Source organism: Hemibagrus wyckioides, linkage group LG06 (assembly GCF_019097595.1).
Source record: "Hemibagrus wyckioides isolate EC202008001 linkage group LG06, SWU_Hwy_1.0, whole genome shotgun sequence".
NCBI classification, from domain to species: Eukaryota; Metazoa; Chordata; class Actinopteri; order Siluriformes; family Bagridae; genus Hemibagrus; species Hemibagrus wyckioides.
In genome coordinates, this window is record NC_080715.1 from 7,687,619 (window position 1) to 7,710,754 (window position 23,136).

The following is a 23,136-nucleotide window of genomic DNA, read 5'->3' on the forward strand; positions in this document are numbered from 1 at the left end:
ATATATATATATATATAGAGAGAGAGAGAAATCTGAGCGAGCCTGGTGCGGTACGACATATCTGCTACCTCCAATTTGTCCCATATTATGTATTTTCACGCAGTTGTGTCAAATGTAATGACATTGCTATAACGCTTAGTGAATGGGATTGCACAGGCAGGCTAGGAATTTTGAAATACGGGACACAATATGATATTTGCAATGCTGATTAAAACCGAGTGAATATGATGTAACGTCGAGTAACATTCCGCCAACTTTGTGGAACGTGTATGCTGTTCGCAATACGCGAAGCTTAATGTGGGCTATTTTTTGGAAGGAAGGAAAAACAAGTTCATGAGAGGTAGAATTGTAGGCTGTGGAATTTGCAATGCAAAATGAAGGTGAGTTAAAGTGAATTAAAGGTTGGAAAAGATTTTATGTCACAGCACTTGCTTGGTATAAATAGAACACAATAAAAAATGAAATAATAAAAAAAAAGCACAAAAAAAACCCCTCCAAGCAAATCTGGCTGAAGTCTTCTTGATATCTTAATTGTGATTAATACCTTAGAGCTTGAAGTGGATCGTTACTTCACCACCAGTGACTGTAAAGCAAAATATCCAGGATGATATAAAGAAGTGAACACTGGGGCTGATTTCCTTCTAGCCCAGACTGTAGATTCAGACACAGTTGTGTCAGATGATTCCATCCATCCATCCATCCATCCATCCATTGTCTATACCCACTTATTCCTAATTAGGGTCACGGGGGTCAAAAAAGCATCCAGCAAGCAGATGGACTCCAGGCTGAAACACCTTGGTGAGTATCGGAGGAGAAAAACCAGACGGCTTTGAGCTGACAGGAAATCATATAATCACTCATTACAGACATGGTGAGCAGAAAAGCATCTCAGAATGCACAACAAAACTTGAGGTGGATCAGCACGATTACATCAGGCTCCACTTCCAAGAACAGGAATTGAGAGAGATTCACCCAAACTGGACAGATAAAGATTTGAGAAAAAGAAAAAAATCTTTTTTTTTCCAGTCTTCATCTGTTTTGCTTTGTGGCCTCAACTTCCTGTTCTTGGCTGAAAGGAGTGATGTGGTCTTCTGCTGTTGTAGGTCATCCACCACAATGATTGATGTGTTACGTGCTGCTTTTCTGCTCACCACAGTTTGCAAAGAGCGCTTATCTGAGTTACAGTACACTTCCTGTCAGCTCAGACCATTCTCTTTTGATCTCTCGCATCGACAAGCCTACAGATCCTCGGCTCACGGGAATGTTTTTTGTTTTTCACACCGTTCTGCGAGTCTAGAGCCTGCTGTGTGTGAAAATCTCAGAAGATCACTCAGATTCTGAAAAACGCCACCATGGATAAAGTCGCAGAGACTTCATTGTTTTTCTGCAGTCCTGTTAAAGTGAACTGTGAGTGTAAGTATTAGGCATGCTATCTAATCTATATAATGTACATGCACTCACGCAAGGACCTTCACATGTAGCATTTCTGTGCATCTAAATTCCTTACCCATGACAAATTTTATCACACGTGGCTGATATTTACGAATATCAACACTAAAGAAGAACGCATTTTTGTGATTAGTAGCCATGTTAAATATACATTATATCCATCCATCCATTGTCTATACCCGCTTTATTCCTAATTAGGGTCACAGGGATTTGCCAGAGCCTATCCCAGCACACATTGGGCGAAAGGCAGGAGTACACCCTGGACAGGTCACCTAAATATGCATTCCACTGTTGCCTTTTTTTGGCTGCCCCCTTGTGTATTAGCCATTTACAACACTCCAGAACACGCGTAAGGCATGTAAGCAAAAGCTTTGCTTTGACTCGTGCACCTACAGTTAAACTTGCAAACTCGCATAAACTATGTACAGGCCCGAGGGCGACTACAGATGATGCATGAATGATAAGATCAAAGTTGAATCACTGATAGACGTGTTTGAAGATATTTATCTAGAACATTCATAAGGCTAGCCTGTTCCACATGTTTCGAAATAATTCAAACGCATTTCTGTTACATGTATGGACGTATGGACTCTTGACCATCACACTCATCCCATTCCTTTTGCTGTTACAATAAGCTCCATTCGTCTGGGAAGGTTTTTCACTAGATTTTGGAGCATGGCTGTTGGGATTTGTGTCCATTAAGCTACAAGAGCATTAGTGAGTTCAGTCCCTGATGTCAGGTGAGGAGACATGGAGTGCTCCGAAGGTGTCAAATAAGGGTTATGTGCTGGACAATCAACTTCGTCCACTACAAACTTGGCACAGTGGAGCTTTGTACTTTGTGCACAGGAGCGTTGTCATGCTGGAACAGTTTCATTTGAGTGAAAGGAAAATCCAAGGCTTATACAAGGATACAAAGACATTTCTGTGGCAAACGTTTGCCAAGAGCCACATATGGGTGCAGCTGTCCGAACATTTTTAGTCATATAGTGTATAAGGGCTCAACTTATTGGTTAGAATAAACTGGGGTACATTTGAGTGGGTCAAGGCGACAAAAAGGGTAGTGTTGTTGTAGGCTATAAGTTACAGGGTATAGGCTGTAAGTTGTTCTAATGGCTCTAAAGCAGTTTTATTGTTAATATACTTATCTGAGGGCATGATTTATGTTTTTATTTGTTGCCTAAACCTGAACTATAACTAACAATAACTAGGTTAAATAACTACAACATGACCACAATTAATGATTAATGTCAAAATCTACAACTTAAACCAAACTCTTTAATAATAAACAAAAATATAAAGTGTTAGCTAACGGTTTATTTTAGATTGCCGTTACTCTCTCTCTCTCTCTCTCTCTCACACACACACATACACACACACACACACACACGCGCGCGCGCCCGCGCCGTTCAGCGCCCTCTTCCGGTCGGATCCCGGAAGCGCAGCGCTTCCTCCTTCTTCCTGCTCTCCAATGTTCGTCGTCCTTCTCCTCCTCCGGCTCCATTTCGACGGGATTTTTCATCCTCCTAACCGCCCCGGATCAGGACACGACCGCGTCTAAGGTAAACGGGAAGCTCCGAGGCTCGAACCGAGACCGAAAACGGCGTGCTGTCTTTTTTTATTTAGGCGCTGAAGAAGGCGAAGTAGAAGAAGGAGAAGAAGAAGAAGCGCGAGCGCGACACACACACACACACACACACACACACACACACACACAGAGAGAGAGAGAGAGAGAGAGAGAGAGAGAGAGTGGGGGGTGTAAGAGTGGAAGGAGAGAGAGAGAGAGAGAGAGAGAGAGAGAAACTGACTTCACGCATCAGTTGCTGATAGTGGAGCATAAATAAACCGCGCGCGCGCCTCCAAAATTCCCCGCACAAATAATAATAATAATAATAATAATAACAATAACAATAATGCGTGATAGATTGGCGTTTGAACCCGGCTCCATGAGTTGACGGCATACGTGAATATTTCTCTTTAGTCCTAAAGTCAAACGCTTTATTATTATTTTTTATTATTTTTCATGCTCTTTGCTTTTGCGTCTCTTTACCCCCTCAACCCCCTACCCCCATTCTCTCTCTCTCTCTCTCTCTCTCTCTCTCTCTGTCTCTTTTTCTCTTTCTTCAATGTTTTGATTTCATCTGCCTTCCTTTGCACCTCTTCAATCCGCAAAACACCCCCCTCCTTTCCTCCTCCTCCTTCCTCCTTCCTCCTCCTCCTCCTCCTCCCTCCTTCATTCTTTGCCTTTAGTGCATGTGCGAATATTATTGGCATTTAAGCGAAAGTGTTTCCCTTTAAAGCAGGTCTGGACAGACAATGTGCTCCAGTCTCTCTCTCTCTCTCTCTCTCTCTCTCTCTCTCTCTCTCTCTCTCTCTGGATATATATAATTAAGCCAGGAAATTGCTACTCTGTAGACTGTCATGACCATGTGAACGCTTACAATGTTGCATGGAGTTCCTGAAGCTCATCAGTGAGCTCTGATGGAGTAACGTGTGCGTGCTTGAAGCAGGGTATGAGTAGTGCTTTATGGGAGGGAAGGGAGAAGAAAGAAAGAAAGAAAGAAAGAAAGAAAAAAAACGTGCATGCATCATGTCCTTGCAGATTGACAACAGTTTGGTGTAAGTAATTGGATCCTGCTGGTCACGTCACTCTTTCTCTTTTTCTCTCTCTCTGTCTTTCTGTTTTGATGTGTGTGTGTGTGTGTGTGTGTTTATTTCGTGATCAATATGACAGTCAGGATGCAGACAGACAGGAAGACAGGACGAAGTTTGTGAATGATCGTAAAGTCAAGATTGTACTCTCCATGACGCTCGAGTAGTCCGACTCTAAATGAATGAAATATTAGTCATGAGCTCACATCTGTAAACGTTTTTTTTTTTTTTCTTCTCTTTTTCTGACCGTTCTTTCGGACTTTATGTCCTTTTTACTGTTCTGTACGCATGAAATATCTTTTCCTGGCTTGATTTTTGGCTTGGTGATGGTTTCTTACGATGTGTAATACGCTGGACGTCTCGTGGTGTTTGTTTTTCGGTGAGAACTGAGCTGTTTGAGTGTGTAACATTGTGATGAATTAGGTTTTCGTTGCATGTTTTATGAGATCCTTCCCAGAATCTTGTATATACACTGACCAGGCATAACATTATGACCACCTGCTTAATCTTGTGATGGTCCGCCAAAACAGCCCTGACCCGTCATGCACTGTGTATTCTGACCCCTTTCTATCAGATCCAGCATTAACTTCTTCAGCAGTTTGAGCAACAGTAGCTCGTCTGTTGGATCGGATCACACGGACCAGCCTTCTCTCCCCACGTACATCAACGAGCCTTGACTGCCCATGACCCTGTCACCGGTTCACCACTGTTCCTTCCTTGGACCACTTTTGATAGATACTGACCACTGCAGACTGGGAACATCCCACAAGAGCTGCAGTTTTGGAGATGCTCTGATCCAGTGGTCTAGACATCACAATTTGGCCCTTCATCAAACTCATTCAAATCCTTACGCTTGTCCATTTTTCCTGCTTCTAACATCAACTTTGAGGACAAAATGTTCACTTGCTGCCTAATATATCCCACCCACTAACAGGTGCCATGATGAGGAGATCATCAGTGTTATTCACGTCACCTGGCAGTAGTCATAATGTTATGCCTGATTGGTGTATTTTTATTTTGTTACACATAGTGTGTATTATGGAAAGGTCACTTGTTGTGATATTGTGATGTAATACCTTGTTCATGTTCTCCAAATCGTGAGTGTTCTTCAGTAGAACAGCTATAAAATCATCCTAGGATCAAATTCGAGCTAATTTATTCATTTATTTATTTATTTTAATTCATCCAATTATTCAGCTACATCTAACCCCAGAGTTTGCTGTTGTACTCACATCGTCCCACCCGGTGCTTTCAGTTACAACAAAAATACCAGCCTAGAAGAGACGACTGTCCTCACGCCGTCTTCCCCACATTTCAGGAATGCAAATGCTGCAGTAAAAAAAAAAAAAGTCGACTGCCCCCCAGGGTTCCTTGAGGTTTCTTCTTCATAAACAGGGTCTCTGATCAGCAAACAGTGTTTTGTTGGGGTTTCTATAGAACATCTGTATCTGAATGATTCCCCCGGAGGAAGAAAGCAAAATATGACTATAAATAGTTGTAGTGAAGGAACTTTAATTGATGGTATTTATTAGCAAAAAAAAAAAAGCTGGGTCAGATATATATATATAAATAAATAAATAAATAAAATCTGATTAGATTCTATAACAAATCTATCACAGATGCTTATAATGTGATGTTATTATTATTATTATTATTATTATTATTATTATCAGCCACCTATGTTACCATAGCAACAGGGAGTTTCTATTTATTTCTATTTATTATTATTTCTCATTAACACCTATTATTCTGGAATTACAATACCTTTACTTTAAAATTGGTTTAATTTGGCAACAACCAGGCGAATTGTTTAATCACAGTTCTTTCTTTCTTTCTTTCTTTCTTTCTTTCTTTCTTTCTTTCTTTCTTTCTTTCTTTCCTCCTTCCTTCCTTCCTTCCTTCCTTCCTTCCTTCCTTCCTTCCTCTCTCTCTCTCTCTCTCTCTCTCTCTCTATTTTTTAACATTAGTTTGAGTCTGGAAATTTAAAAGCAGTTACAAATAGCACATTTTAAAGTCTAGTTATTAAAAGAAATCAGATTATTAGATTAATATCAGTCTCAGCAGCACTGTTAGGTTACTGAATAGATTTTAATATCGGAAAAAATATCTATCTTTTTTCTGGAGTGTAGACAGGCAACGTGCTTTATTAGTATTTTATCACTTGTGCATTAAGTCTCATTAAAACCTGTTTTGCACACCAGATGTTTCAATTTTCACTTTTCTTGTTAGACAAAGTAAAAGCTAACTTTTTAACCATAGAATTTATAAGGTTTTCTCTCTCACCTTTACTCATCAGCAGCACCACAGCGAGCCTGCTCCTAACCGTCTCCTTGTTTTGATCCAAGGTGGGGAAAAAAATGTCCGGAGAAAGGCAGAGGTCAGACGACGAGAGTCCCAGCACCAGCAGCGGCAGTTCAGACGCCGATCAGAGAGATCCTCCTGTAGCAGAAGCCGAGGAGCAGGAAGAGAGGAAGCAGCCCACACCTCCACAGCAGCAGCAGAAGAAAGCATCCAAACAGTCCAGCAAAACTCCAGCCAAGCTGTCGTCCAGCGCCAAAAGGTAATTTCTTCCCACACACGTCTCGGGGTGAAGGACGGATTACAAGCCGCTGCCTTTTTTCTCCCCATCGCTCATTCTCCCAGACTCTTCAGAAGACCTCATACACAGCGCAGGTTCTTCAGCAGCCGGCGTTTATTCATTAACCAGAGCAATACTCTGAGCGATTATTAGGCTCATTAGCTAGTACATAAAAGCACTAAGACTGGGTAAATGTGTAACTCTTTACACCGCGGCTGTAGACGTGAGCTGACTCGGCGTTCCCGTGCAAGAGACGCTGCCTGTGCTTCATTCATTTTTTAAAATGTATGTATGTATTTATTTATTTATTTATTTAAGATAAATAAATTAAGTTATTTATTTTTATTTATTTATTTATTTTAATTTTAATTAATTAAGTATTTTTTATTCTATTTATTTATTTATTTTAGATAAATAAATTAATTAAGTTATTTATTTTTATTTATTTATTTTAATTTTAATTAATTAAGTATTTTATTTATTTATTTATTGAGAAAATACCCTGACAAAGGAAAACCGGCATCCCGAAAGAGATCGTGACTGGCTTTTATTTCATACAATCTTTCATACAAAGCACTGTATGAGTTCTTGGGGATTAAATTGACTAATTTCACTAAAATAAAAAAAAATGACTAAAGTAACAGTTCCTTGATCTGATGGACTTTTAATAATCATCGCAATAAAGACCGAAGGGCTCTAAAAAGCCAAACATCTCCGTGAGGATCGTTATTTTTATCCGAAGCTCATCATTAGATGAAAGAGGATCGTTTCACACACACACACACACACACAGCTTTGAACAAGTTATAACTCTGATTTTATCAAAAACATGGCATTTGTGCAAACATTATTATTATTATTTATTTTTTTATTGGTTATATTAAGCCTCGATATTTTTTTGCTGTTGATCCATTTCCCATAACAGTAGCTGTTTGTGTGCTCGATGTAATGCGTTATCGTTTCTATAGTAACAGCTCATACAGGTTAAACAGATTTTTTATTTTTTTTATTATTTCACATTTTTTTGGAAGGAGTCTCCAGTGTCAGCGATTAATATCAGTATAGCCGTAACTGTACATTTCCCCACATCTTCAGGACAGAGGAGATTGCAGTGATCAGTGATCAGTAATCAGATCAATCCAGGAGTCTCGTTGTGATTGTTTAGGCTCGATTTACATTGGTGCCGTGACCCGGATGGGAGTGAGGTTTAGGGGGGTGAGTGTAACGGAGGCCAGCGGTAGGTGCTGTGCAGGTACGGTAAAGGGGGTGGGTGGGGTTACACAAGCTTTTCTGAATATTGCCATTTCTGCTTGATTTTGTGTTAAGTTCTATGCAAAAACGCACCACTTTAGAGAGACTGATTAACACGATGAACTGCATTTTATCTCTTGTTTCTGCATCGTTTCTATTGATAGCTGACACAATGCCAGAGAGATCAGGATCTAACTTGTCTCGTGGATGTTGCACAACATTAACTGTAACGATAAAACAGATGATGCAGCATGATGTCATTTTTTAATAGACTGTAATCTATTGTGAAATTAAGAGCAGTAATGAATAATGAGTAAAGAAGAAGTGATCAGCTTCAAGGTGTTAACAGTAACGTTACTCTTTTTAGTGTATCAAACTATAAGCTCCACAAGCTGACATTAAAGTCTGTGGACTCTTCACCATCTCACTCATATGTGATTATATCAGCAGTCATGTTTATTCCTCCTTTATGGTTCTAATCAGCTCCACTCTCTCTTCTGGGAAGGTTTTCCACTATATGTTGGAGCATGACCGTGGGAATCTGTGTTCATTCAGCTACAAGAGATCAGACACTGATGTTAGGATGGTGAGGAGGTCTGGGGTTCAGTTGGGGTTCTAGTTCATCCCGAAGGTGTTCAGCAGGGTTGAGTCAGAGTCAGGGCTCTGTGCTGTGTTCTGCTTTAACATGTCTTCATGGAGCTCTGTGCTTTGTGCACTGGAGCACTGTCATTCTGGAACCTGTTATTTTCACTGAATGGAAATTGTAAAGCTGCAGCACGCTAGATGTGGGTGTGGTGATCGGGTGTCCATATACTTTTGGCCATCTGTAGGCTGCTTGTTTTGTGAACGAATTCCATCTGATTCACGTCACCAATCAAATAGGCTTTTAACTATAAAACGTCTCCGCTCCGCTTTCCAGGTCACCCCGCTGGCTACACTTCCCTGACCTTTCTTTAAGGACTAAGTGCTTTCGAACCGCACATCATTTTTTATTTTAAGTAAATCTCTTTATTATGGCCGATTACTGTTACAGGTCTGAACTCTAATGCCTCTTCCTATCACCCAGCCGCTTGTCATCACTGGAGCAGGGGAATAAAACGGAAAGGACGGAGCACGCTCGAGTCGGAACGCTCGCAGGCTCTTCATGTGTGGGGAGCAAGGGCGATTAAAACGCACGCCCTCATGCTGAAAACATCCCAAATCCTGCCCTCGCGCACTCCTCACTCAGCTGCTAATGCTTTCGTGACAGTCCCTCAGAGCTCCTGTCAGATACTCAAATTCTCCCACCCCCTTCAATTCCCTCCCTTTGTGCCTCATTTGCATGGAAGCTTTTACAGCCAGGCTTTTGTGCTTAAAGTGGGTAGAACGACCAGGGGCGGGGCCTGGGGTGAGGGGGCGTGGCCTTTGGATCAGAAGTTCTTTCCCGTTTTTTTTTCCCCCTCAGATTGGGCTCCGGCCTGCGAGAACAAAGAGGCAGCAGCCATGTTAGCTGGATCGAGGCGTGCACTTAGCGCTGCTCTGGTAGAGGGCACTCGAATTCGCACGACTGCTCACACACACACACACACACAGATTTCACTCAGATCTCACTCATCCCACCTCTCTCTCTCTCTCTCATCCCCTCCCTCTCTCTCTCTTCTGTCCCCTGCTCTCCTCTCAATCTCTCTCTCTCTCTCTCTCTCTCTCTCTCACATCCCCTCCCTCTCTCTCTCCTCTGTCCCCTGCTCTCCTCTCAATCTCTCTCTCTCTCTCTCTCTCTCTCTCTCACATCCCCTCCCTCTCTCTCTCCTCTGTCCCCTGCTCTCCTCTCAATCTCTCTCTCTCTCTCTCTCTCTCACATCCCCTCCCTCTCTCTCTCCTCTGTCCCCTGCTCTCCTCTCAATCTCTCTCTCTCTCTCTCTCTCTCTCTCTCTCTCTCTCTCTCTCTCCTGTCTCTCATGCAGAATCCAGAAGGAGTTGGCTGAGATCACTCTGGATCCTCCACCCAACTGCAGGTAGGCACTTTATTGCTCTTTCAAACACTTTTACGGCTCTTGTTTGCGTTCGAGAAGCTGTAGAGGAGCATTTCCATTAAACACCACCTGCTGCTGTTGCTTTTAAACTCAACACGAGAGACCAGAGACTCCACAGGACGGGGTTTTATTTTCACCGTCTCAGGTTTCCTGGTGTGTTCTCTGCTCATGATGCTGCAGTGCTGTTGTTGTTGTCATTATTATTATTATTATTATTATTATTATTATTATTAATGGGCTGAGTTTTAGGTGATGCAGTGGATTGTTTTCCACCTTCTGGATGACCATTTAAACTGTAAAGGTGCACATGTTAAACAATTAGACACAGTTTCCTGTTTCTCCTAATAGAAGCCAATCAGCTAGTCATGCTTCACTTCTGAATTATGTTCTGATTAAATCTGTCTCTAAATATCGAAATATTTGCCAAATCAAGACACGCAGTGCGACCTGCTGTCATCATGTAAACATGAGCACAACTTTGCTGTGTAGCAGAACGCTGTATCGAGTGGCCCTTTTGGGCAATGAGGTCCCCCCCCTCTGTGTGTGTGTGTTTTGGCATTAAGCCCCGCCTCCGAAAGTTCGAACATGGAATATTAGGAGAAAGCTAGATGTTATGTGGATGATTAGATTTCCTGCTGTTTTATACGAAGCCTCTGAAAGGACGTTTGTGGAAAAAAAAAACTTGTATACAAACTAGAAAATATCTTTTTGTCAGTGTGTGTGTGTGTGTGTGTGTGTGTGTGTGTGTGTGAGTCTTTACTACATTCATGCGTGATCTGCTTGCGTGGATCTGGTTGTGCTGTTCCCACTTGTAACTCGCTCCTTAACACCGTCTATGTTTTATAAAAGAGTGTGGGCTTCCAGTCGATTTGGTTTGAGGATTATTTCCTGCCTCAGTGTTGTTTTTGAGTCTCGCGTGTGAATCGTACACTGCTTCATTTTGTGTATTATGCGACGTTTAAGTAGAGGTTTCTCTGAACACTATTGCTGTTGTGTTAACGCTAACTGAGATTTATTTGCATGGTAAATAATGACTAACATTTTTTCCCCCCCTCTTTATTCGGTATGGGTGGGGGGAGGGGAGGCGGCAGGGAAAGGGGAGGGGTTTGAACAGATAGATGGTTGGGCTGGGTTGTTTATTTTAGTTTGTATAACTAACCCAGTTAAATACTTTCCGGTTCCATATCTTTCTGGGATATGTCACGATTCGCCCACAAACCTTTTCTCATCAGAAACAGTAATCAGACCCAGCTAGGTGAGGGGTTTGTGGGGAAAAAATACTGGAGAAAACACTAAAATAATCTGGAGCAATATCACTGATACACGGTATTGCCTGAGCAGGGCAGTAAATGTGGGTTACGAAGTCATATATATCGCACTACAGCCCAACAGTTACACTTTAGTGTCTGGATTAACCGTTCCTGAGGGACATGGCCTGTTTGGGGAAAAAAACACTGTGTCTGGTTGTTTTGGTGCGGAGTGATCTGTAACGTCTGGCATAGGAGAGAAGTTCAGAAGGTCATGGCTAGGGTGTGTAGAGCGTGTGATTATTCTCTCAGTCCGCTTCCCGATCCTGGAGAGAGGGCAGAGGTGCACCATCCTTTCAGCAGACCTCATGCTCCGAGGTGAAGTGATGGAAATGAATAGATTTGTATCGGCTGCACCTGCAGGAGGTGGAGCTCCTTCATTTGGTGAAGAAGTGCATCCTGGGCTGGGGATGTTTCACTGTGGTGACTTCAGGAACTTGAAGACCTCCGTATCTGACATGCTTGTTAAAGTCGAGTGTCATCTCTATTGTTGAGAATGCGTGGGAATTAAAAATTGGATATAAACACACTCAGTGGTAGGTGGCTAGGCTTCAGTCATGGCTGACGGAGATGTTGTATTGGTTCAGGATGACCTTGCTCAGGAGGAGTAGAAATACCAGTAACAGACATACAATATCTAAAGCGTAGAAATGATTAGTTAACAGTAGTAGTGCATGTAATCACAACACTAGCAACACAAGACACATTCATTAAAATCACATGCATCATGACACAATATATATTGGAGGGATTTCTTGGAATAATTCGGATCATTCTGGGATGTCTTGATGAATTGATCTAAAGTTGATTGCTGAATTTTTTGCTTTTCTTATCCATGGCTTTTGTGAATATTGTTCTTGCTAAATTGTTGGTGAGTTGAAAAGTTTGAAAGAAGTGACCATACACCTAGTGTGGCAGAAAAAACGCCACAGCATGCTCACTTCCCGGTTATTTTGATGGCTGTTTAACCCTTCCTCGTCCTCAGACTCATCAGCATCCTGTACTTCTGGAGTTTGATAGACGGCTTTGTAGAGATACAGTCATTTATGTAAAGGGGGAAGAGCGGTGTGGACAGCACACATTCCTGGATGAGGGCACCCGGGTTGATGGTGAATTTCCCTGACCTCACCGTCTGTCTGTCAGGAAGCTGGTGAGCCCATGGGGTGGTCTGGAGGAAATCTGAAATGATGGTGTTAAACCAGGGAAACCAATGATGTCACTCGTGCTTCCTTAGCCTTTATCAGAACTGAGTTCAGGTTTAATATTCTCCACACAAGATCTCGCTGGATCAAGACGATCGTAATCGTCTGTTTAATCCATTCATCCGTCTGTCTGTCACCTCGTAACTCTTCCGTAACTGTTTATAATTCCTGTCTTCAGGCAGCTACAGGAAACCTCGTATTCACACAGCTTCCATATTGTCTGGAAACAAGAGCCGCGTGATATCACGCCTCATCCGGATCCTTCTACACGGGCTTATCAGGAACACCGGCAGCACGCCTGACAAATTATGCACTGCTGTCAACACACACACACAAATACACTCATAAACCCTCATTCAGCATCATACAGCTACAGCAACATACAGCACTCCTCATTAGGGTGCTCTTCAATACCTTTACTCATACTGATCAAACCTGAAACTTTTAGCGGTTTCTTATGTCTGTGGTGCAGTCTGAGCTCGCAGACCAATATCGTTGAGTGTGGTTCTTAAACATATGCTCAAGGTGACTCGTGAGACCATCGAGAACGGAAGCATGTGTGTCTCAGTGCCCAGTGCTTGCAGAAATGAACTGCTCTAGACATGCTGATACTGTTTAAATGCCGTGTGTGTGTGTGTTTTATCATATCCACTGATGGATGTTATAATGTGTCAGGTTGACACGTTGTGTAGCGAACACAGCCATATTGACTCATCATATATATTTTATTATTATTTTGGTGCAGTTATATTATACACAGTAAGACATCTCAACTCTTCTGTGTCCCACATCATCCCTCTCTCACTCATGTCACACGTCTGTTGTGGAATCTAAATATCGTGTAAAACAGGTCTCGGGTTCAGTACCCTGCTGCACTTCCTGCTCCACATGACAGCTTTCACATTACCAGTTTATCACATGAAAAATGATCTGTTTCTGACTTAGCTGTATATAAAACATGCTGTATATATTTTTATAGGCTGTTAGTAATAAGTCCCATGTTGCTGTGTATTGTAGACTTGTGCACATTTTACTACCCCTAGAAAGTAAGTGCCCCCCTGTACACTCACACTGACCTCTCCCAGTATGTATGAGTGTGTGTATATATATATATATATATATATATATATATATATATATATATATATATATATATATATATATATGTATGAATGACCATGCATAAGATTATGACCACCTGCCTAATATTGTGTGTGTCCCCTTTTTGTATCAACCCTGATACACTGTCATGCACTGCGAATCATGTGACACCTTTCTATCAGAACCAGCATTAACTTCAGCAGTTTGAGCAACAGTAGCTCGTCTGTTGGATCGGATCACATGGGCCAGCCTTCGCTCCCCACGTGCATCAATGAGCCTTGACCGCCCATGACCCTGTCGCTGGTTCACCACTGTTCCTTCCTTGGACCACTTTTGATAGATACTGACCACTGCAGACCGGGAACACCCCACAAGAGCTGCAGTTTTGGAGATGCTCTGATCCAGTGGTCTAGACATCACAATTTGGCCCTTCATCAAACTCGCTCAAATCCTTACGCTTGTCCATTTTTCCTGCTTCTAACACATCAACTTTGAGGACAAAATGTTCACTTGCTACCTAATATATCCCACCCACTAACAGGAGCCATGATGAGGGGATAATCAGTGTTGTTCACGTCACCTGTCAGTAGTCATAATGTTATGCCTGATCGGGATATATATATATATATGTATGTATGTATATATATATATGCAGTTGCCTGCAGAGCTCCTATATATGCAGTATATATATTTTTACTACATTTGTGTATAACAGCACGCATTAAGAATGTGCAGGAACCCTGCTGTAATTCGTGGTTTAAAACATTGAAATATAAAGCCTACAGCAGTCCATACAATTGTTTGAACATAATACAGCGTGACCTGTAATTTCTGATACACACATAAATTTACTCAACAACGAAGCCCAAGGCTACAACGCTAAAGAAAATCTCCCACAAATGGCACCAGGACGAAACCTAGACTCAAATAAGGAACTCTTTCTGTCTCTCTCTCTCTCTCTCTGTTTTTCTCTCTTTTCCGTGTCTCTCTCTCTCTGCCAATCTGTCTCACTGTGTGTCTCTGTGTATATCCCAGCCTCTTTGTCTTTCTCTTATTGTCTCTTTGTCTCTTGGTCTTGTGCTCTCTCTCTCTCTCCCTCTCTCTCTGTCTCTGTCTGTCTGTCTCTCCAGTTTTCAGTTTCAGTTTTCAGGCACTTTATTGGCAAGTACTAAGGAAGGATAGTGCAAAAAAAAAAAAAACAGGAGAAATGAAATAAACAGACAAAAGAAATTAAATTAAAATATAATAGAGGAAAAAATAGTGGAAATTGTGTACATAAATAAATAAAAAATAATAATAATAATAACAATAATAAAAAGACAACATAAAGGCACTATATACAGGGTAATAATAATAATAATAATAATAATAGAAAGATGAAACAAGTAAAATTTCAGACCAAAGGTGAATTTACTCATTTTTTTTTCTCTACCGGTCTATCTCTTTTTCTTGCCTTAGGTCTCTCTCTCTCTTTATCAGTCTGTCTCTCTCTCTCTCTCTCTCTCTCTCTCTCTCTCTATCTATCTGTCTGTATGTCTGTCCGTCTCATTCTCTCTGTTTTTCTCATTCTGTCTGTTGCTCTGTTTTTGTGTCTGTCTCTCTTTCTCTCCATCTGTGTGTGTGTGTGTGTGTGTCTTTTTTATCTATCTATCCCTCTGTCTGTCTGTATCTCTGTGTCTGTCATTCTCTAGCTGTCTTTGTATCACTCACTCTCTCTCTCTCTCTCTCTCTCTCTATACCCCCCAATAGAATAAACTGAAAATAAAAGGACGATTTATTCCCCCAAACCCCCTCCATCCATCCTAAACAGCGATTTTGTTTAGTTTATTCGTAAGCGTAGACGCAGGTTGAGCCGAGCGAGAGCAGACAGATGTGGGCATCATGGGAATCTGTTATTGTAGCCAGGAAAACAGAACGATGGGGAGAAGAAGATCCGCGTATTAAAGTTGTGTGTTTTTGGATTGAACAGAACAGCATCTGTTTAGGTCCGATTTTATTCGCCTGGAAAACAGCTGTGTGGCTGCTTCCTACTAATTTATTAAGAGTGACATTGCCAGCATTGCTGTGGCTAATTAATTCAGTGCTGAATTTATTTTTGCCATTATGCATGTACACGTGAAGAGTAGAACACTAGCCTTGAGCATACAGGACCTAAACACTGTGGGATATGAATATTACATCCAATCTACGTGAAACAGAAGCAAATAAATATAAAGTGCACAGTGTGATTTTATGCCATGAGATCAGATTTCAAATATACTGCATGATTTATATCTCAGGAGATTTGATAGATATAGTGTACAGCATGTTTTATATGGCATGAGATCGGATATAAAGAGTACAGTGTGATGTATAAGGTGTGAGATCGGATATAGTGTACAGTGTGATGTATAAGGTGTAAGATCGGATATAAAGAGTACAGTGTGATGTATAAAGTGTGAGATCGGATATAAAGAGTACAGTGTGATGTATAAGGTGTAAGATCGGATATAGTGTACAGTGTGATGTATAAGGTGTAAGATCGGATATAAAGAGTACAGTGTGATGTATAAAGTGTGAGATCGGATATAAAGAGTACAGTGTGATGTATAAGGTGTGAGATCGGATATAGTGTACAGTGTGATGTATAAGGTGTAAGATCGGATATAAAGAGTACAATGTGATGTATAAGGTGTAAGATCGGATATAAAGAGTACAGTGTGATGTATAAGGTGTGAGATCGGATATAAAGAGTACAGTGTGATGTATAAGGTGTAAGATCGGATATAAAGAGTACAGTGTGATGTATAAGGTGTGAGATCGGATATAAAGAGTACAGTGTGATGTATAAGGTGTGAGATCGGATATAAAGAGTACAATGTGATGTATAAGGTGTAAGATCGGATATAAAGAGTACAGTGTGATGTATAAGGTGTGAGATCGGATATAAAGAGTACAGTGTGATGTATAAGGTGTAAGATCGGATATAAAGAGTACAGTGTGATGTATAAGGTGTAAGATCGGATATAAAGAGTACAGTGTGATGTATAAGGTGTGAGATCGGATATAGTGTACAGTGTGATGTATAAGGTGTAAGATCGGATATAAAGAGTACAGTGTGATGTATAAGGTGTAAGATCGGATATAAAGAGTACAGTGTGATGTATAAGGTGTAAGATCGGATATAAAGAATACAGTGTGATGTATAAGGTGTAAGATCGGATATAAAGAGTACAGTGTGATGTATAAGGTGTAAGATCGGATATAAAGAGTTCAGTGTGATGTATAAGGTGTAAGATCGGATATAAAGAATACAGTGTGATGTATAAGGTGTGAGATCGGATATAAAGAGTACAGTGTGATGTATAAGGTGTGAGATCGGATATAAAGAGTACAGTGTGATGTATAAGGTGTGAGATCGGATATAAAGAGTACAGTGTGATGTATAAGGTGTAAGATCGGATATAAAGAGTACAGTGTGATGTATAAGGTGTAAGATCGGATATAAAGAGTACAGTGTGATGTATAAGGTGTGAGATCGGATATAAAGAGTACAGTGTGATGTATAAGGTGTGAGATCGGATATAAAGAGTACAGTGTGATGTATAAGGTGTAAGATCGGATATAAAGAGTACAGTGTGATGTATAAGGTGTGAGATCGGATATAAAGAGTACAGTGTGATGTATAAGGTGTGAGATCGGATATAAAGAGTACAGTGTGATGTATAAGGTGTGAGATCGGATTGTATATTAAATGAATCCCAGCCTGTGAAGATGTTTAGAAGAAGAACGTTAAGCTCATCATCACTCCTGCTGTTTATGGACGGTGTTTTGAGGTTTTAATTGTCACCTCTCACAGCCTTTTTTTCTGGCCTGGTTTATACTTCTGCATTAATGAGTATTTGTGTCTCTTTATTGAGGCAGTGAGTGGGGGATTATGGGTAAGAGTGGCATGCAGATACTTAGAGCCATGCCAGCTTGCTTTGAGAGTTTGGCAGAGAGGCGTGTGCAGTAAAGCCTAAGGTGCAGAACAATTAAATGTTTTTTTTTAGATGCGTGTTAAAACTATATCAACAACTCACTACTGAACCTGATGAGAAACACTCATTCAAACTTAATCAGGCTGTTAGTCTCTCTGATAAAAAATGATGTGCTTCTGGTGCTCCAATGATGCCCCTATGATGTACCTATCATGCTCCTATGATGCTTCTGTGATACATGCCTGGTGCTCTTATGATGCCCTTATGATGCACTTCTGGAGCTCCTATGATGCTTCTGTGATACATGCCTGGTGCTCCTATGATGCCCTTATGATGCACTTCTGGAGCTCCTATGATGCTTCTGTGATACGTGTATGGTGCTCCTATAGTGCTCCTATGATTCCCCTACGATGTGACTATGATAATCCTATGATGCCCCTGTGATGCACCAATCGAGCTCCTATGATGCTTCTGTGATGCTTGTATGGTGCTCCTATAGTGCCCCTATGATTCCTTTATGATGTGCTTATAATACTTCTATGATGCTCCTATGATGCCCCTGTGATGCTCCTATAGTGCTCCTGTGATGCCCCTATGATGTGCCTATGATACTCTTATGATGCTCCTCTGATGCACCTATCATGCCCCTATGATGCATCTGTGCTACTTCTATGGCGCTCCTATAGTGCCCCTATAATGCCCCTATGATGTGCTTATGATACTCCTATGGTGCTCCTATGATGCCCCTGTAATGCTCCTATAGTGCTCCTATGATGCCTCTCTGATGCAACTATGATACTTCTATGATGCTTATATGATGCACCGATCATGCCTTTATGATGCTTCTGTGATACATGTATGGTGCTGTTTTATTGCCCCTATAATGCCCCTATTATGCTCTTATGATGCTTCTGTGATGCATGTATGGTGCTCCTATAGTGCTCCTATGATGCACCTATGATACTCCTAGAGTTCTCCTATTATGCACCTATCATATCCCTATGATGCTTCTGTGATGCATTTATGATGCCCCTATGATGCACCTATGATGTACCTGTGATGCCCCTATGATGCTGCTATGATGCCCCTATTGTGCTCCTATGATGCTCCTATATAGCACCTGTGATGCGTTCATGATGCTCCTGTGATGCCTCAGCTGATGCCATCCTCTCTAATGGATATTGTGATATTGTGTCATGTGTGAATGTGAAGATTATCAGGCTGTAGCTCATTATGACAGCTTATTTAATCCTCCAGGTTCAGGCTTTTTCCTTTCCTTTCTCTTTGATCAGACTCAGAATAAAGACAGAGTCGATGTTGTGAACCACAACTTAATTAAAAAATAAACAAACAAAAAAAATCACTTAAAGCATCTGTCACTCTGTCAGAGCTGGAGTTCAGGGTTCGAACCCTCTCCGAAACGAGCCTCTCACTACAGCTGAACACACACTCGACTTCTCCATCACGCAAGCTTTCCCTTCCCCAAAACGTTGCTCATGTTGCATTCTGTTTATTATTTCTACACAGAGCGCTCCTTTGTTTTGACTCTTTTTCTCCCTCTCCTTTCTGCAATTTCTCCCCACGTTACGCGCAAGCACGAAGACCGATACGTGAGCTGAATCGTCATCTGTGAGCGAAAATAAACCCAGCGTTCGAGACTCACAAAGGCAGATCCGTGCAGATAGCTGTACTTCTCTTGCGTTTGTGCTAAAAATACTTGAAGAAGTTTTTTTGGAGGAATTATTCTACAGCTCTTGTCGCGTGAAATCACACGCCAAATTTGTGCATGATATCGTACATTCTCTGCAGCAAAAATACGAGTCTCTTCATTTACGACTGTAAGATAAAAGAAATTGTGCATCTGCAACGAATTCGAGAAGGTCTGACTATTGTGTCTTTTGTTGGAAAGGAACAAAAATCTCACCTTCGTGCCTGCTAAAGCATTTTTCTCGGCCATTTCAAATTCACTGATGCACACAGATTTCCACCGTCTCAGGTGCTCCAATAAAACCTTCATAGTTTCTGCGAAACTCCTGCTAGGTGTGAAACACATGGCACATCTGGTGCTAGAGTATAATCTGTAATATATCTATACTGTGATATCGATATTGTGGCAATGTAATTTCCTGTATCGCGTGTCAAGCCTAGCCTGCGCACAACACCTCGACGCTCTGGCAGCGGTATAAATCAGCCGCGAGATGAAGCCGCTTCGCCGTGAAGAGTCGAAACGTCACGCATCGGCGTTTGTTGGCGTAAGTCATCGTCTGACACGTCTGTCATCGGCGGCAGCAGAACGTGCTTCATTTGCGAGTCAGTGTATCACTGCAGTGCTGAGAGAATGAGCAAACTAGCAGCATGAGCCGATTTGTTCTGGAGGGCAGCTGTTTATAATCAGGGTGAAAAATCCCCCACAAAGGCCACATGCAGAGATTTTGCTGTTTCTGCAGTTTTACGGACACTTCTGTGCTGGGAGAGGTGTGTGTGTGTGAGGGACAGGATACAGCAATCATAGAAGAACGACGTAAAAAGCACGTTGTCACTAAAACCACATTGTAGATATCCATCAGATAACAAGCAGCTCAGATCTGGCGTGAAAGGATTTTTTTTCTTCTTTCCTCAGGACAGAAATGCAAAAACGTGCTCGCAGATTTGTGCCACTTCAACCCTGTAATGCGAACGTAGTCTATGATTTACTGCTCATTTCCTCCTGGGACGCACTTTTTATCCGCCACGTGAGGTTCGGAACGATTGATTAAAATTCAGGCCGTGTGCATGAGGCCAAATGTAGCACCATGCAAGACACGCAGCGGAAACCCAATTGTGATTAAAGATAGATGGAGGGGGGAGAGAGGGGGAGAGAGAGAGAGAGAGAGCGGGAGGGAGGTGATGGGGGGAGTGCAGTATTGATCCTGTTCTGCTGCCTCAGATGAAAGAAAAACAGATGAAAATTTGATTATGTTTATGCTCAATAAGCGCATTATAAGTTAATCATTTGTGAAACAGGTGCTGTTCAGTTGGTTGATTAGTGCAAAAGCAGCATTCTGTGTTTCAGGAGGCTTCTGGCAGGAGAGTGGGATGCGTGATGCATCTGTTTTGTCCCCTGTGTGTGTGTGTGTGTGTGTGTGTGTGTGTGAATGTGTGTGTGTATTCACTATGTGTATATGCATTCAGCGATGCAGGAATAGAAAAGTAGTCTATATACATGATCATAATTTCAAAACAGTACCAGAAACTTTCTCTGCTCCTCCCATATCAAAAGCCTGCTATTAAGCAATTGTTGCTATGGTTACGTCTCAAAGACTGTTATCTAACCCAGTACTTGTCCTTTTAATTAAAACGTTTCCGTACACTGTAGCCTGGCGTCTTTAATAGCAATTAGTGAAACATAATGATTGCCCCGGTCTAAACTCTTTTTCATCATCGTTGTCATGGCTACAGTGAATCATCAGCACTGATTTTTGATTGTAGTTACGTTGTGGTATAACCACCTCCATTTACTCAGACTAACACAGAGACCACTCCTTCTTCACTTAGACTAACACAGAGGCCACACCTCTGTCACTGAGACTAACACAGAGGACACACCTCCTTCCCTGAGACTAACCCAGAGGCCACACCTCCTTCACTGAGACTAACACAGAGGACACACCTCTGTCACTGAGACTAACACAGAGGACACACCTCCTTCCCTGAGACTAACCCAGAGGCCACACCTCCTTCACTGAGACTAACACAGAGGACACACCTCCTTCCCTGAGACTAACCCAGAGGCCACACCTCCTTCATTTAGACTAACCCAGAGGCCACACCTCCTTCACTGAGACTAACACAGAGGCCAAGGCTCCTTCACTGAGACTAACACAGAGGCCACACCTCCTTCACTGAGACTAACACAGAGGCCAAGCCTCCTTCACTGAGACTAACACAAGGGACACACCTCCTTCCCTGAGACTAACCCAGAGGCCACACCTACTTCACTGAGACTAATACAGAGGCCAAGCCTCCTTCCCTGAGACTAACCCAGAGGCCCCACCTCCGTTACTGAGACTAACACAGTGGCCACACCTTCTTCACTGAGACTAAACCAGAGGCCACACCTACTTCACTGAGAATGACAGCCACAGAGGCCACACCTTCTTCACTTCTTTAAGTAATCCTTAGCTTAATGTCTATATAATCCACATTTACTAATCTTAAATTTTGTACATCAGGGAAGGTTTATCTGTCTGGTAGATACAACAGATGACGGTTTGTCAGGGCACAGTGAAAAATCGGCATTTTCTTGCTGTGCACATGTCTGAATTATACCACGTATTATACTCGTCGCATCTAATATGATTGGTGTGTTAATCTTATGGCTGGAATCATAATAACGTCAGTAGAGATCCGAGTTGAGCCGAGTGATTCGATGTGGAAATGTGGATTTCAGATTTACACTGAGAGCATGGAGTCATGTTTAAAAATTAGATCCATGGCATCGGCTCGCATTCCCCAATTACATCTATACATTATCCATCTAGGTATTTTTGTATGAAGGAACAGTTGTGGCCGATAAAGTTCATGCGTGAGATAAGCTTTTCCAGCATCTCTCCTGTGTCCTGTCTTAGATGTGTGTTGTTCCCAAACGGCTGACCCCATCACATTACTAGGCTGAGATAAGAAGCAGGAACGTGGTGTGATGGCGTGGCCGTTTGGCCTGCTTTAAAGATAACCACACACTGACACAGTGATAAATGGATCCAGCACCTCTACTCCTCTCTCACACACACACACACACACACACACACACACACAGAGGCTGCTCTGTTTGGCACCTTTACACACTCAAGACATTCTCTCTGTATGTCTCTTGTATAAATAATGATTTGACAAAGCCTTTTCCTGAAACTCTTTGTATTTGTGAACGCGCGCGTGTGTGTATGTGTTTAAAGCACTCGTGCATGTCTGTTTGTTCTGTGGATGAATATGCGGCTTGTAAAACACACATCAGCGCTCACTTCACACTCATTAAACTCGTTTATTAGTAATTTGCTGCATAGTGCTTTTGATCACACTGTTATACTGAGCATTAGTTCTCTAAATGACAATAGACCATGCTGCTTCTCTGTTAATATACATCTCTTTAAATATCTACATCTTCTCCCATTCTCTACTGTATACCTTTATCTCCCTTATACACCCTCATCCCTGCTCTCTGCAGTCTCATACCCTAAACCTCACTATAACACTTCATAACCTTTCTACATACCTTACTATACACCTTAATAACCTTACTATACACCTTAATAACCTTACTATACACCTTCATAATCTTACTATACACCTTCATAACCTTACTATACACCTTCATAACCTTACTATACACCTTCATAACCTTACTAAACACCTTAATAACGTTCATATACACCTTAATAACCTTCCTATACATCTTCATAATCTTATTATACACCTTCATAACCTTACTAAACACCTTAATAACCTTCCTATACACCTTCATAACCTTACTATACACCTTCATAACCTTACTATACACCTTCATAACCTTACTATACACCTTCATAACCTTACTAAACACCTTAATAACCTTCCTATACACCTTCATAACCTTACTATTCACCTTCATAA

General features: G+C 41.6%; 1 protein-coding gene across 2 annotated transcripts in view; it reads left to right on the plus strand.

The window, feature by feature from the left end:
• Positions 1-2,857: 2,857 nt before the first annotated feature.
• Positions 2,858-23,136, plus strand: part of ube2e3 (ubiquitin-conjugating enzyme E2E 3 (UBC4/5 homolog, yeast)) — a 70,031-nt gene continuing 49,752 nt past the window's right edge. Inside the window, exons 1-3 of one of the 2 annotated variants that reach the window (XM_058393502.1) lie at positions 2,858-3,011; positions 6,447-6,661; positions 9,874-9,924. In XM_058393502.1, coding sequence (XP_058249485.1) covers positions 6,459-6,661; positions 9,874-9,924 — 254 coding nt within the window. In that variant the 5' untranslated portion in view covers positions 2,858-3,011; positions 6,447-6,458. Of the gene's footprint in view, positions 3,012-3,934; positions 4,069-6,446; positions 6,662-9,873; positions 9,925-23,136 lie in introns of those variants that run through there. The other variant, XM_058393503.1, reaches the window with a different exon arrangement.